The following is a 15,812-nucleotide window of genomic DNA, read 5'->3' on the forward strand; positions in this document are numbered from 1 at the left end:
TTGTACTGTATTGAATATGTTCCATAAAAGCACTGAATAACCCCGGAATCACAGAAATGTTTCCATAGGATAGCCCGGCATGGCGGGCAGTTAAGGTGGTGTATTTTTATCAGGTGCTCGCTAGCATAAAAATCAGTGTTGGGATTGAACACAGACCCGACAAAGGAAAGGAAAGCAATCCCCACGGCTTAGTCTGATAATCCTCTGAAAGTAAATTGGCCCTACTCTAATCAACATAGTAGTTGGAAGAAAAGTGAAATCGTTTCACTTCCAAGATAATAAACGCCAAATGCCAGAAGGTGTCCTTGCATGTTTCAATATACAGCTATTTTCTGTTCAATGTGTGTCTCTTATGCTACTGATTCAGCCTGTTTTCACCGTGAAAACAAAAAGCCCGAGCCTGCTTTAATTAACGAAGTTCAGTTTCACCTAGCTTGCCCTGTTGTGATAGTCCAGTTCAAAATGTTACCTGCTCTGTCCTTTAGAAAAAGCGCAGTAACGTTGCTTTAACCCATCTCAGTCCATGACTCTCACTGTTATCTTTCCAGGTTTGGATGTCCAGACCCCAAACTGGGGCGACCAAGGAACACACTCAATCACCATCTTTCTCCGAGGAGTGTCACTTTGTTTTGAACCAGTCTTGTTTTAGAAATACTACTGCATTCTGTTCCAATTTTCCAGAGCCCCCTAATCTTCTTCCAGGCTCTTAATGATGTAGTCGCTAATAGGATTGTTGGTATTAATTTGGAACAATAATGCCAGCTGCTTGCTTGGTGGCTATTGGCAGAGGGGTGACCTTGCAGGTCAGCTAAGCAGAACTGGAAGTGCTTTGATCTGATCTATCCAGAGCTACATCTGCCCACCCGAACGAGAGGAGCGAGTGAATTCTCCCTCCATGGGATGCTGATTCTTCTCCAAAGAGCACGCAGGACAGCATGGCAGTGGCTTTTGATGCAATCCTCGCTCGGATCAAGGATGTTTGTAAAAGGAATGGTCTGCTCATTCTCTCGGTGTTGTCAGTCACCATTGGCTGTCTTCTGGGATTCTTCCTGAGGACGAGGCGGCTCTCACAGCAGGTATGTGTGGCAGGGCAGTGTATCACTGCAGAGAAAATACCCCACTTATGTAACAACAGACAGAGCCACGTGCAGAACTTAAGGGTGGACTTCTGAAGATAAAAAGCGCGTCTGTTTGTTTGTTATATTTGTTTAATTTCATTTGTCTGTTCATCTACACTGTTCTTTGGGTCTTTTCACACGTTCTCAGACAATACGTTTGCAAAGGCTTCTGGCCTTTAAGACACCTAGTAAATCTAGCATAAGCATATTATAATATCGCAAGTATGGATGATAATAATAGCAGGTGTTTAAGTTAGATGAAAGGTAGCAACTAATATAGACCTGTTAAAAACTGGTAGTTCAATATATTGACTGGATTTTAAACTACTTCAGAACACGTATGTATAAAGAAAACACTGGGAATGTTTTTCATCATCAGGTGTACAGAGGTAGAGATGTTGATATTATACCAATGGCATTTTGTATTAATAAATTTGAGATTTCCCATGATTAACAGACCATGTTCTTAAAGTCACTTGGGGATCTCTCCTCCAGCATACTTCAGCCAGGCTCTTTGCAGGCACTCATTTCTTTCTGCTGTGTTCGTCAGATAGAATAGAGCAACATGCATTACTGAATGCATTGTTTGAGTGCAGAATATAAATTGCAGTTTAAAAATATGGCGCTTAGTAAATGTAGCTAAACTAAAACAAATCTTTGTTCTGCTACTGCTAACTGCAGTTTGAACATCTTTTATGTCCAAGCAGTAGCTTCATACACATCTCGCAAAACACACAAAATGCAGAACGAAGAGATTACTCAGGGCAACCTATTAAAGGTAGTGCCCAAGAGACGGCATATTTCATTTTTGTTTTCCTTTGTAAAAGAACAAATAATGTGATGTGTTTTTGTTGAATTACAACACAACATGTCCTCTAATTAATTTTAAAATGATCTTTTAAAGCCTACTATCTTTGCCACCTTATCTACCGAAGCTGCAGATTTTACCGATGTTGTCTGGTCCACAGCTCTAGCAGGACTCATGGAGGCAGATAGTCTGTATCTCAAAACAATAAGCATCTCTCCGTGTATTTCTAGGAAATTAGTTATTTCCAGTTTCCTGGTGAGTTACTGATGAGGATGCTGAAAATGTTGATTCTCCCACTGGTTGTCTCAAGGTAAGTGAGGACAATGATTGTTTCAATAACTTTTGAAGTTTCCTAAATGACACGTCATCACCACTATTTTGGGTTTAACTGAATTAATGTCAAAGTGCAAGGACCATTACTGACTGCTGTACATTTGTATTTTTAGTGGAGCTATGAACATAGTTTTTAATTAATAGGAAGGTTTATGCAATACCTCATAGAGGTGTTATTTTCTTTAAAACTAGTGTTTGGGTTGGTTGGTTGGTTGGTTTTAAATTGATGTTGTCTTCTTTCCTTGTAATGGGAGGACTTTTTCCTTTAAGCTAACTACAGGTTAAATATGTGGAATAAATATCACACCGTATCAAAAAGCCTACCTTAAATCTAAACAACTGAAATAATACACCGTACAAATAAGATGAAGCAGCACAGTAATTTAGAGTTTTCTGCAGTATTTTGAAAGGTGTGCTACAGTATGATGAATATTGAAAAAAAAATAAGGGGTCTCCAGTGAACTAATAATATATGCCTGGCTTCAGCTGGAAGTGAAAGTGATTTCTTAGTGCATTAAAGGCAGAACATTTAGTGGTGCCACTTTATTGGTGGCAGGATTAGTGATTTACATTCTGTGCTAAGGGATGGTCCATGATAGCTGCCTTTGTAGTGGGTGGGCTTAACTTAGAATAGCTTTTTCTCTCCCCTAAATTTGTCTTGTCTTCCAAATGACTACAGTCACAAATGCCAGTTGGATGGCCAAAAGCTCTCAGCCCAATGCTGAGAGAAGAGATAAGGAGAGATGGAGAGTAACAAAGCAAAATTTACTGAACCAGATCTAAGCATAGACTCACACCTGGTTCTGTCCCATGCAGCTGGAGAACATCAGGACAAAATACATCAGATTTTTCTTCAGAGGTGAAAGGAGAGTTTTCCAAGGACAACAAGAACCTCACACAAATAAGTGACGTAGTAAGAACGGAAAAGTGTTGGAGCTGAGTCACATGCCCTTCCCTAAAATGTGTAGTTCTTTAAATCCCCTTGCTTTTTAGAGATGCTAGGAGGAGAAGCATCTCAGTAGGTAAGAGCTGCTCTGACACAGACTGTGACAGCTCTGTGTCACCTACGGATGTGCCAGGAGTGAACCTCTGAGCTGCAGTGTTAGAGCTGATGGCCTCCATCCTCTGAGGAAGAAAGAGAAGTAACTTTACAGATCTTCAAAGAGATTAGCTCTCATTGTAAGACAGCATGACTCTGCCTCTCTGTATAACAAACTAACTATCACTTGCTATTGCACACTGAAATTTCAGGGATTTGCAAACAAAAAATACTCCAGATATATAATTACATTCTTGTACAGTCTTTTTTTTTTTTTTTTCCCCACAACAAGCACAGTATTTCCCACACATGTATTTCATAAAATGAGTAAACCAGTGCTCTGTGTTTTCACCAGTGTGCATGCACATTTAAACTAAATTTCTTTTGCATTTGGAATATTCTCAGCCTGTCCTGTGGAAGCAATGACATTTAAATTATCTTCTCAGTTACTCTGTATTATTGTTTATGAAAGCCAGGAGTATAGCACCAAGCTCTAATTTTACTCTCCTAGTCAAAGTTAATGCAAGTTTTTCCATGAACTAATAAGTAAAAAAAAAAAAAAAAAAGTAGAGAAAAGGGAAGGTGAGAAAGGAGGGTTAAAAGAGGCACTCAGTGCAAAACACACTGTCTCCAAGTCCAGATTTTATCTTGAAGGGTTGTGGCAGAAGTAAAAGGTGGAAAGTGTGTGGCTCAGAAGACTGATAATAGTTCAGAAAATCTTGCACAAACCCAACCTTATCCAGAAGTGGCTGAAAATTTGTACTATCCCTCCTTCGAGCTAATGGATAGAGAGTTGGAACAGAACTTTGCAGATTGTATCCATTAGGAAAGAGAAACTGATTATATAGTCAGATATCTCTGATTGAACTGTATTTATTTTGAAAGCTCCTTGAATCCAGAAGAAATCAGTCAAACAACAGGAGACTGTTTCTTCAGTGCACAGATCCTTGTTGTACCCAACTCTGTCCCAGCACTTGGAAGTGCTGTACCCCAGAGCTCCTGTACCTTTTTCTGATGTCTCAGATCACCTGTGGTCTTACTTTTTGTTTTCCCACAGACAGAAAAATCTTGAAAAAGCAACCACACTAGCCTTCCAGTTTGAGCCCTTCATGAGCTTCTCGGTTCTTTGTGATGTGGACCTTCATTAAGGATGGGAGTTGATATTATTTCAGTTGTCTGGTTACAGAAACAAGCTTCACAGCATCTTAAAATGACTCTAAAAGAAGTATATACTGATTTCCCTGATTTCCCTGATTTGCTGCCTGAGGTTTAGCCCTGGTCATACCTATTGGTATCCACTAAGTGTTCTTTGTATAGTTTGCTTTTCTCAGTGATGAGAACAGGTACCCCCATATAACAAAGGATGCTGCTTCTATCAGCCGCATAAAGAAATGATAACAAATAGTCTGACAGTTTGTATCTGCCTAAGGAATACTCAGCAGGGGAGTGTTACAAAATCAAAGCTTAGACCCTGCAGTTACCAGATGCACAGTACTTATATGTATAAACATAAGATACTACTTTTAAACTTGGGAACGGGAACTTTAAGAGAGCTCAGAGAGAACAGGAGCCAAATCTGAATTTGTAGTTGCACACCCCGAGCTCTTTCTGCAGTTGGACAGGGGGATCTTCTCAACAAGCCTGGAAGATCAACTGCAAATCTGAAGTTCCCTGATTCTCTTTGGGACAGAGGCCTTGATCCTCATATGAGAGCTGCAATGCAAATTATATATTTTCTCCCTTATAAGCAAAAGTTTTCAGCACATATCTCAGGTTTTCAAACAGGCACACACATACGGGGCAGTGGCAGAGGTGAATCTCAGTGCATCCTGCTCTGAGTCCTCTGATACGTTTAAAAACCCATGGGTCCAGGTCTTTAGACAGACATCTGCTGATCAGCTGGCCCAAGGTGCTCACGTTTGTTAAACCAGCTTTTCCTTCCACCTGGTGCATGTCTTGGCTGTGGAAGCTCAGGCTGTATTGCAGCCTATGGCCAGGAGGTGGCTCTGCCTGGAATGCTGAGGAACCCCGAGTCGTTAGGAGAGTCCAGTCTCTCCAGAGCAGTGAAGACCTGTGCGTGTCTAGAGGCCATTTATCTGAGGCATTTTCCAATACTGCTGCCTACCCAGAAAAATATGAAGTATCTACTCTTTTTTCAATGTGGTTAATTATAACCTTTTCTGGCCACCTGCCACATGTCAATTGGCAGAGATAGCTCTGCATCGCTTTGGTTTCTCAACTTCTTGAATACCTGAAATAATCTACTCTGATGTCAATGTCTTTGTGCTCCACACAAAGCAAAATCTGGGAGAGGAACACTCAGCTTTTCCATTAATATCTCCTCACATTTGCTAAAGATAAAATAAACCCTCTGACGGAATCCCGTCTGTGCCAGCAGTGCCAGCCGTGCTGGTAGCTCCTGTCCCAAAACTCACTTCCTGTCTCCTCCCTATAGAGCCTCTTTGTCCTTCTGCCCGTTTCCTGCCCCATCACCTTCATCTGAGGTTACCTATTTTGTAGTGATTGACTTGCAGTGAACCAGAAACTTGATTTTCACTAACTGTAACTGCATTGACTTATGTTTTTGGGGGAGGTTGTTACTGCACCCTGCTCTGTTATAACTTCATATCTTGTTGTGACTGAGGTTTTGAAGAAGCTGCAAAATGTGTCTGCTGCAGGTTGGAGAGAGTTGGGGCTTGCAGCTCCTGCTCCTTATTTGAAGGTAACACTAGAAGCGTAGAGATTATTTCTTTCCTGTATTCACCCATGTAGTTTCACAGACCTTAAAGGAGCCTAAATCTTTCTTTTGGACCCTTCCATCCCCTCTGCATAATTGGAGAGAAAAATAAATTAAAATGTTATGAGTGAGGGTTCTCACACACAGATTTGACTGCATAGGCCTTGCTTCTTCAGCAAAGCAGGCTAAAGCCAGAGTTACACAGGTTTACACCAGCTGAACCTGTTGAGTTCTCTTTGTCTTATATGTCTACCTGTATATGTAATAGAATATTGCATCTCTTATTTCATCACCCTCCTTGTTTATAAGATGAAGCTTTTGTCTGGTAATACATATAGGGCTGAGTTTTCTAAGACTACAATTAGCAGTAAGCACTGAGGCTGCTTGTTGGAAGGAGTTGTCAGGGCAGAACTAAACTGGTCAGCTGTCTAGCAGGCTTGTAACCCTAATGGATATTCCTCTTAGACAAAAGAGTTTGTTTTGTTTAAGCTTGGGATAATTATTGCATTTTTAATGTATTTACCACTAGCACTTTTCTAGACAATTGAGAAATAATGTTTAGCAGAGATTTGATCCTTTTCCGTGTGCAGAATGTTAAAGATTGTTCCCTTTATAGTAAAAAATAAATAACTGATTTGACCTGTATTTTTTAAAAATACAAAGCTTGTTCCGCTAAGTATGTTGTGCCTGATACAAGCAAGTGTATGCTAATAAAAAAATATATTTATTTGAAGGCTTATTTGGGGGTAGTAATAAATATTTGGTATTATTGAGGTTTTGTTGCTGAATTAAATACGATATGCTAAATATAGAACTGTCTTTCTTTAAGGGGATTCCTGTCCATAATGCCATCAGTTCTGGTAATCCCTTATCCTTCTGCTCAGATTCCTGAGTGGGTCATTCTTACTCATGCTGTTAAAGCCTAATATTTAATTAGAACATACTCCATTATAGTTCCCTTTTCCCCATATCATTTTTTTTCACAGTTCTCTCATTTGGGGAACGCATTGGCATTTTACCATCCCACTAATGAAGAATATTGTTTGTTCTGTCATTGTTCAGCTGGCCTGTGCCATACCACATTTTGTTTCTTGTGACTGATTAGTTACATTTGAATAGCTGACACCTGTATAAAATTTGCAAGGGGATGAGGAGATGCTCTGGGTGCAAGCAGGTGTAAACTCACTGAGCCCACGAGCCATACTGGGCAGGCTGGTGCCAGGTCCCTGCCGGAAGCTGTCCAGCCGCATTAGCGTGGCTTTACGCCCAAGCTCCTGTGCGAAGACTAATGTGCCTGTATGGCTTCCGGAGCAGCCCTGGCAACCCAGGGACAAGGCAGAGTGAGTTCACGTCTGTCTACAGCTGTCTGTCCAGACATACCCTAAAAAACTTCACAGCAACAGTATACTCTTTGGGAGTTTAGGGTTTGGTTAAAAATATGCTGTAATAGTGGACAGACAGGAGATTGTTTGTCTTCTACCATAAGTCAGTGCCTGATATGGCCAACGTGTCTATTGAGAAGGAAAATGCAGATCTCTAAAAGGCTATGAAATATTCTTCTTACTTATCAATAAATTTAAACCAAGATTAGTTCACTTAAGAATACTGGTTTACATGAATAATAATATGTGCAGTACTATTTCTTCTAATCCATTCCTCATACTGAGAGATACTTTCTATGTTGTCTTGACAAATTCACATAATTTAACTGAAGGCTGAATGAGAAAGGAGAGATAACATAAGCTTCTGGACAGTTTGGGCTTGTTCTTTTCTGCTATTTATGAGTTAAACTATTCCCTCTGGTCATTTTTTCCTAAACACCATTTGCTCTGTTCTTATGTTCATGCAGCTGCCAAACTGGGGAAAATCAAGTGCAATCAAATTTATGTACAATATTATCTAGTGAGGTGTTGAAGAGCAGCTGCAAAATGCTGCCTATGGCTCTCTGAGGAGCTGCTCAGAACAATGTTTTATAATGTACCAAAGAAACTGTATTTTCACATAGAATTAAATTGCTCTTGGAAGCACAGAACTTTTTCTTCACATTATTAGACGCTGGACTTTTCCCTTTATTCACCTGGTTTACCTTGCCCATAGAAAAATATTGGCACTCAGGAACAAATCTTTGCCACCAGAGGAGGGTAAACCTTCTGCTGGTTAGTATGGCAAAATCTGCAGGGTACCTGAATGATAGCATGAAGTGTGTGTAATGTCCCATTTCTGAACTACCTTTATACGTATCGCTGTAATGTAAACAATAATGAAATACATTCTACCACAGTGAGAACAAGCTGTTAGCCCTTTCCTAGGATATGACATCTACAGCCTTTATTGTGGAGAAAGTCACTCTAGAGATGTGAGTTTTAAGATGACTAGAGGGGATAAATCTATTGACTTTAAGAGTGAAAAAAAAAACTGTACTTGGATGAAATTGAAAGGGAAGGATTACCCAAGGGTAGGAAGAGCTAGTAAGAGAACAATCTCACTCAGTACCGTTATACTACTTTAAAATATCCATCTCGCTATTATATTGCAGAACTGATGTCAGGTTAGCTTGTAGAGGAAAATTCCATTCTACCTTCTTAGGAGACCTGATTAAGAATCCCTCCTCTGTGCCCCAGACATCTTCAAAAGCTTCACTACATTATCATCTGTAACATTATCGATGTTCTTATCTGTGTTTAGGAATACGGAGTCTAATGGTCAGAACCCATACTGTCTTCTAGTGTTTTCTTCCACCTGTTCAACCGAGAGGTCCACGTTGTGCAGTTATGCGTGCTGTAATGACAAAACTGTACCAGCTCAGTACAAATTACTTAGGCAGTGTCAGTAGGAATTTAGTGACGTGCAGTAGACATGTATGGTCATAAAGTGAATGGGTGTGGAAAGCACTGAAGTGATTACAGATGGTATATGAGCAGTTTGTGACCTGGCAGAATTTTTCTGTAGTCCTCTGAGAGCTCTAAAGTACTTAGTGTCTTGCAAAAGAAGGCAATGACATGTGACGCTTGAGGGGCTGGCTGGATTCCCTCCATTTCCTTAGGAGAGAAACATGTATGAACTATAAACAGTTGAATAAATCTGACATTTCTTTATAATCCAAATTTATGTTTCAAATCCTTTTGCCCTTTTCTTAGTCTAAAAACACTTGAAAGAACTGACAAAAGAGAAAATCAAGTATTTGGCTCTTTCCACACGTGAAGCTGCATATCCATGTTTAATAGATTTGCATCCTGACCTTTGAATTTAGGATTTTTTAAAAATCAGAACAGCTAAAGTCAACAAGCCAGCCTGAATTCTGTGTGTGCTATACTACAGTGTCTCAGATCTCCTTTATCAGTCAGTGATCAAAGGTTGCTGTTTGTCCCTTCCAGCATTCATAGATACATCGCAGTAGCCTTGCATGCTGAGCTGTTGGGGAGGAAGCAGTGACAGTCACTGGACATTGATCTTCACTGTGTGCTATACAAAGTCCTGACTTGTTTACACAAATCCATAAAAATAGATTTCCTCTTGCACACTAAGAAATTACAATGCATGATGTGAATTCCTGACAGGATTTTTACTGTGTATGTCAGTTTATCGTTAACAGTTAACAAGTGTTAGATAATAAGGAAAAGGACATCTCCACATTTTGGGTAAAAATTAAAATTCTTACTATTTTATAAAGCGTTATTTAAAAACCAGAATCTCAAAAAGCTGCATGTTATGATGTACTAGAAATACAATTTGGTTTCATTTGCAGATTTCAGTTTCTCTTCCAGCAGCCTGTGTGTAAAACTAAACACCATCACTGCAAATGGTGTATTGCAGACAGTGAGATCTTCTAACATACTGGTCATTTCTTGCTGTTTGAAGATCAAGAGCCAGACTTCCCACCATGTCTGACACCTTTGAGTGAAAACACAGATAGCTGGGTGCAGATGAGGAAAAGTCTGATGGTCCATGGCAATAGAAAGATCACTGCAGGCGTACCTTTCTTCACTGCAAATTGTTTGTCTTCATAGAATCATGGAATCATTTTGGTTGGAAAAGACCTTTAAGATCATCGAGTCCAACCGTTAACCTAACACTGTCACTAAACCGTGTCCTTAAGGACCTCATCTACGCAAAATAAATGAAGTGTCTTATTTTTGCTGTTTCCTTGTCTATAAAATGGAGATACTACCTTCCTGTATGATATTAGGTTATATTAGTAAAGCATTTTAAGATGATTAAATGGCTTGTGCTGTGGAAATGGAGATTATTACCATGTTGAGACTTGAAGGCACTGACCTTGACAAAAAGGTAAACGACAGCCTGCCTGCCCGATCAAGCAGCATTAGTGAAGCCAGCACTTCACTTTTGTGATGCTCAGCTGTCATATAATCATCTCTAATCTGGCTGTTGGAGGAGCTTCCCAGCCTCCCTGGGAGAATTTGCTCAGGAAGGTCTTTTCTACGGCGTGCAATTACAAAATGAGAACACGAGGCAGGTACTGGATGAATGAAAACAAACATGATTCTAGGAACAACTGTTGGTGGTTAATACTTGACCATTACTTCTTGACAGGATTAATGTCTTTCTAATCACACTAATCCCTTCTGATAACTTTATCCATAATCCATCTATTTCAAAGCAACATCCAGATGGCTTCTGGTGGAGAGGAAGACAAAATAAACATGCAGAATGGGGTCTTAACAGCAGCTTCTTGTATTTTCCCATTCTGGGGATATGGGTTTTGATCTTGAGACAGGTCAAAAATGTGTTTTTTATAAGAAAGCAACAGAAAAAAATTGCAGATAAGAATTGCAGATAAGATAGAAAGTTCTGGGGTTTATTTGTAAATTAAATACCTCGTAAGTACTCTGATGCCTGTCAGTGACAGCCAGAGCAAGCCTAGAGGTGCTCATAAGGGTTGATATTCCCAAGATATTGAAAGAATTCCATTCCTCATTGTGTCAAAATTGCTATTGTAGTTTGGGGGGGGGGGCGGGGGAGTTGTGCAGATTTCTCTCAAAGCAGATACGAAACTTACTACTTGATAGCTTCATTGGTTTGTACTATTATCAGTATTTTAAACAACCTAGTAGCTAACTTTACATTTTTAATGGGTCAGATATAATAATAATTCCTGGAGTTGTTGAGGTCTTCCTCTTCCCTTCTAGTTTCCCCTTAAAAGCTTAATCTGGGTTTCATTAGATCTTCCACTGATCCTGGCGTTGCTCTCCACCTTCCTCTCTCAACAAGGACACCATAAGGAAACAATTTATTGTAACCTTTCATAAATCACATGGAGACTGTCCAAAAATGTAAACAAACTTTAATTGAGCCATTCCTGATAAAATAATTTACCTAGAATATTTCAATAACAATCAGCAATGAAACAATTGAAATCTTAGTGAAAAAAAATGTCTTAAATATCTGCAAGTGAATAAACTTCTTTAAATTATAGACCATATCTAACTTTTGATCAAAATCCTATTTTGTTTACTGGCTTTCTGACTTACTTTCTACAATAAAATATGGGTAGATAGTTCAGAGAAGAGACAAGACAGATTTGGCTGCATCAGAACAACTTATTTCCCAGAAAACAAATCAGAGTAGATTTAGAGTTACTTAAGTCCCAATGAAAAAGCCAAAAATCTTTTACTTCTTAAGAATAAAAATATAAACCTTAGAAAGACTATAAACCTAAAATATTGTGGAGCATCAGGTTTGCATTGTGTAGAGATCTTCAGATTATCAAAACACAACTTTGAAGAGGCTTGAAAACCACAGACATAGAAGGTAGGACAGAGATTTGCACAGATCTACAGCAAATACAACAGTTTTGGAGGCTGTTCTTCAAATCGTGTAGTCACTGAGAACACACAATTTAATCCAAGATTTGTTGGATGAACAAGATAGAATTAAAAAAAGATGCATAATATTCTACACAGCAGAAAGAAAAGGCACAGGAAAATAATTTTCATATGTAATTGGAACAAACTATGCATGAGATAAAGAGGTCATGGGGCTACTTAGTTTATTGTGGTGTCAGTTATTATATCCAGCCCCAGATGTTTGAAAGCAAGGTGCAAGAAACTTCTTAAATCATAGTAATCAGAGATTTCACTTAAATCCTGCACTACAAGATTTAATATCTCATCCAAAACTCATTAACACATATTTTGGAAGCCTTAGGCTTGACTTTTTTTTTTTTCTTTTCCCCTCTCTACAAAGTAAGAAATGGTCCCTGAACACAAAATTACACTTCTGTGGAAATTTTTTTTGCCAGACCAATTAAATGAATAAGATGTACTGCAATTAATCAGAAGAGCTGCAGATTGTTTTTCATTGTCTTAATCCTGCTTTGTCCATTTGGCAATCATTAAATATGTTATGGAAGCTTTGCATGAAACATACATGTGGAAGCTACTTAGCTACATAGTAAGTCAAATTATTTTAATCTATGAATCAAATATTATTCCAAGCCTAACCAGGCTCTGAGGCTTGACAAGATTTAAAAGTACACTGTTTTTCATTCCATTGTGTTTTATGAGAGTCTAGTAGTGGATGGCTTGGGAACATCTCTGTTCAGTCTTAGAAGCAGCGTGGGAAGCTGTTGGCAAAGTTTTTATGTAGCCAAGAGTGTCTGATGAAAATTAGATTTAAAGGGAAAACCTGAACAGGATACAGTGATCTTAAGTTAAACCATCTGGAAGTTTATTCCTCCTGACTTCCTTATTCCCTAGGAAATAAGAAAAGTACTTTTTCTTGTCTTTCTTTGACTACATTATGTGAAGGTTAGAGCTCTAGACATCCATGGTGAGGAACTCCTGTGATGTAACTGTGTACTACTTACTTCATACAATAACAGTGATAATCAATGTCTCTTTTAATCTTTATGTCTTCTGTCCTGTTCCCTCTGACATCAAATGTATGAAGCCAAATGAAAAACAGTTAATGAGTGATCGCTGTCTCATACTAGTTACAGGTGTTTCTTTCTGAAAATTATTCTGAGCAATTGCTTAAAATTATATGACCAGTGTAGCCCCTCAGCCTTTGGAGACTTGCTTCCACTGGTCCCTTCTTAAAACGGAGCATTGCAGGCATGGAAAAGCCCAGGGCTTTGTCTGAACCCACACGTTTGTTCATGCTTCTGTCACACCACAGTTACCCCTGTTGCACCTCCATAGTTAATTACTTTTGAGGACTTTCTCATCACAGCATGAACTGAGCATGACTTTATCTGGTGACAGGATAATCTCATTACAGATGATGATCTTGTTAATGAATATCCCAAGACAGAGCAATCTCATTATTAGCCCCCTCGGGATTTGTCACCTGAGAGCCAATGTATGATTAGATTCCAGCTGCACAACACCCCCTAGATCCTAATGGCCCAACATCCTGAGCCTGAGGTGACACCCCCAAAGGCACCTGAACTGCTGGACATATTTTAATTAGGATTTTTATCCCTCAGTACTTCTGGACATATTTCTTAGGTGAACAACCAAGACAGTTCAAGTGCTATGCGCAGGATTCATCTCTCCATTGTTCTGTAGAACAAACACAACGCAGCGGCATCAAGGACAACAATAACTGTGTGGCTTTCCCACATTGGTAGTGGTTTCAGGGCAGTACTAGGAAGAGCAGTGGACTGTCCATCTCCTTGGTAGTGCCCTCTCCAAGTCATCACTGCATGGTATCCTACCTACATGTTACAGATCTGCTGGTCAATGGTCAAGCCATCATACCTCTGGAGTCTTTTTCCCTGCGTAATATATCTATAAAGAACACTGAAAATTATTACCATGAAAAACATCCAGCTAGTTAAAATCAACTTGATTTTCATTTTTCTTTTTTTTTTTTTTTTCCTGGGATGGTCAGGGTAGAACAGTGCTGAAGTCTAGCACAATGTAGGGAACTCCTTTGAGCATCAATGAGCTGCTGAATTGGTTCAATGGCCTGTGAAAACTCAGCCTGTCGTAAGAGTTCAGTCCTAGAAATAACAACATAGAGATTGTTTTACAGAAAACTAACAATTAATCTGAATTAGATGTATTTAACTCAACTATTTTATCAAAGAAATGTTTTAGAATATTTACTCTTCTGTAGGGATCCACCCAAGGGAAATGCCAAGCAACTGAGCATCGTTGCTGCTACTGTTTTTTTAATATGTAGTGCTGTTTTTACACAGTGCTTTACAGACATACAGAAAGGTGGAACTTTTGTCAAATACAGTGATAAAAAAGAGGGAAGAAAAATAGTTTCAAGAGTGAGAGTTATAAAGATGCTCATTTTCTAAATGATCCGTATTACAGTGCAAACAGTGTTTCCCCTTGCTCCTGTAGTGTTAACAAAACCAACGCTAGACGAGAGATTGGCAGTGCAGAAAAGCAATACATTTTCTTAATTAATCTAGTGGATAGCAAGAACCTGAGCACTAAATCCCACCCATTTGATTTCATTAAATCTACTATAAAGCTTAAGCTGCACTTTAGCTTTGGCTCTAGACAACCTCACTCAGCAGAGTGAGGTCAAGATCTCATTGAAGGAGGTGCAGCTTAGTAAATGACCATTTATGAGGAAAGGCCTGATAAATGATTCTGTTTTGATGGGAAAGCTGGATAGTGGGGCACACAAAACAGTAAATGTGGTGTATTATTTCTCCTGCAGTTTTCCTGAGATGTATGCTTTGAAGAGTTTACAGATAATTGGTCATAGAATCATTTAAGGTTGGAAAGGACCTTTAAGATCATCAAGTCCAACTGTTAACGTAACTGCCAAATCCACCACTAAAATGTGTCCCTAAGCACCACATCTCCACATCTTTTAAACCACTCCAGGAATGGTGAATCCACCACTGCCCTGGGCAGCCTGTTCCAATGCCTGACAGCCCTTTCCAGGAAGAAATTTTCCCAATATCCAATCTAAACCTCCCCTGGTGCAACTTGAGGCCATTTCCTCTCATCCTATCACTTATTACTTGGGAGAAGAGCCCAACACCCTCCATGCTACAACCTCCTTTCAGGCAGTTGTAGACAGCGATAAGGTCTCCCCTCAGCCTCCTGTTCTCCAGGCTGAACCCCTCAGGTCCCTCAGCTGCTCCTCATCACACTTGTGCTCCAGACTCCTCACCAGCTTCATTGCCTTTCTCTGAACTCTCTGCAGCACCTCAAGGTCTTTCTTGTAGTGAGGGGCCCAGAACTAAAGACAGGTTTTGAGGTGCAGCCTCACCAGTGCTGAGCACAGTGGGATGGTCACTGCCCTGATCCTGCTGGCCACACTATTCCTGATACAAGCTACACACCCTGAGCAACACTGGTGTCACTGAGCACTCAAATCTCAGCCTTGCATCATTTGGAAACAGCATCAGAGTGTATGTCAGAGCTGCCTGGAGCAATTTCAGGGACCAAACAGTGCCCTGTCTAATTTGCCTATAAAAGATGGTCAGTGGGAGCTAAAGCACTTGACAGAGAGTTGCCTACCTTGGCAGAGGAGGCTGTACAAGCGAGGGGGTGACTACTGGTCAACCTCTGGCAGTGGTGAGCAGGGACCTAAAGGGGAAAGGGTGGAGCGACCACAGCCATTTCTTTGCTCACCACTGTGCAGCCACCCCTGCCCATGAAGGATTTTCCTCTGCTCACTGACAATGTCTCCACTTCAGCTGGAGACAAACTGAATCACAGCCCACTCCCCAAAGTGCCCGCTGGTAAAGCAAAAATATACTGTGCTTTGTATTGGTTTAGAAAGAAAATAAGTTATTATTTTAGGTTAAAAAATGGTCTATATGACAAAATTGCCCCTTAG

General features: G+C 39.8%; 1 protein-coding gene across 1 annotated transcript in view; it reads left to right on the forward strand.

Annotated features, from left to right (window-relative positions):
- Positions 1-935: 935 nt before the first annotated feature.
- SLC1A7 (solute carrier family 1 member 7) overlaps positions 936-15,812 on the forward strand; it is a gene marked incomplete at its 5' end in the record, with an annotated part of 48,320 nt that continues 33,443 nt past the window's right edge. The window contains 2 exons of the mRNA XM_082053059.1: positions 936-1,076; positions 2,157-2,236. Of these exons, the coding sequence (XP_081909185.1) occupies positions 936-1,076; positions 2,157-2,236 (221 nt within the window). The remainder of the gene's footprint in view (positions 1,077-2,156; positions 2,237-15,812) is intronic.

This window comes from Streptopelia decaocto, assembly GCF_964273445.1.
Source record: "Streptopelia decaocto genome assembly, chromosome: 5".
NCBI lineage: Eukaryota > Metazoa > Chordata > Aves > Columbiformes > Columbidae > Streptopelia > Streptopelia decaocto.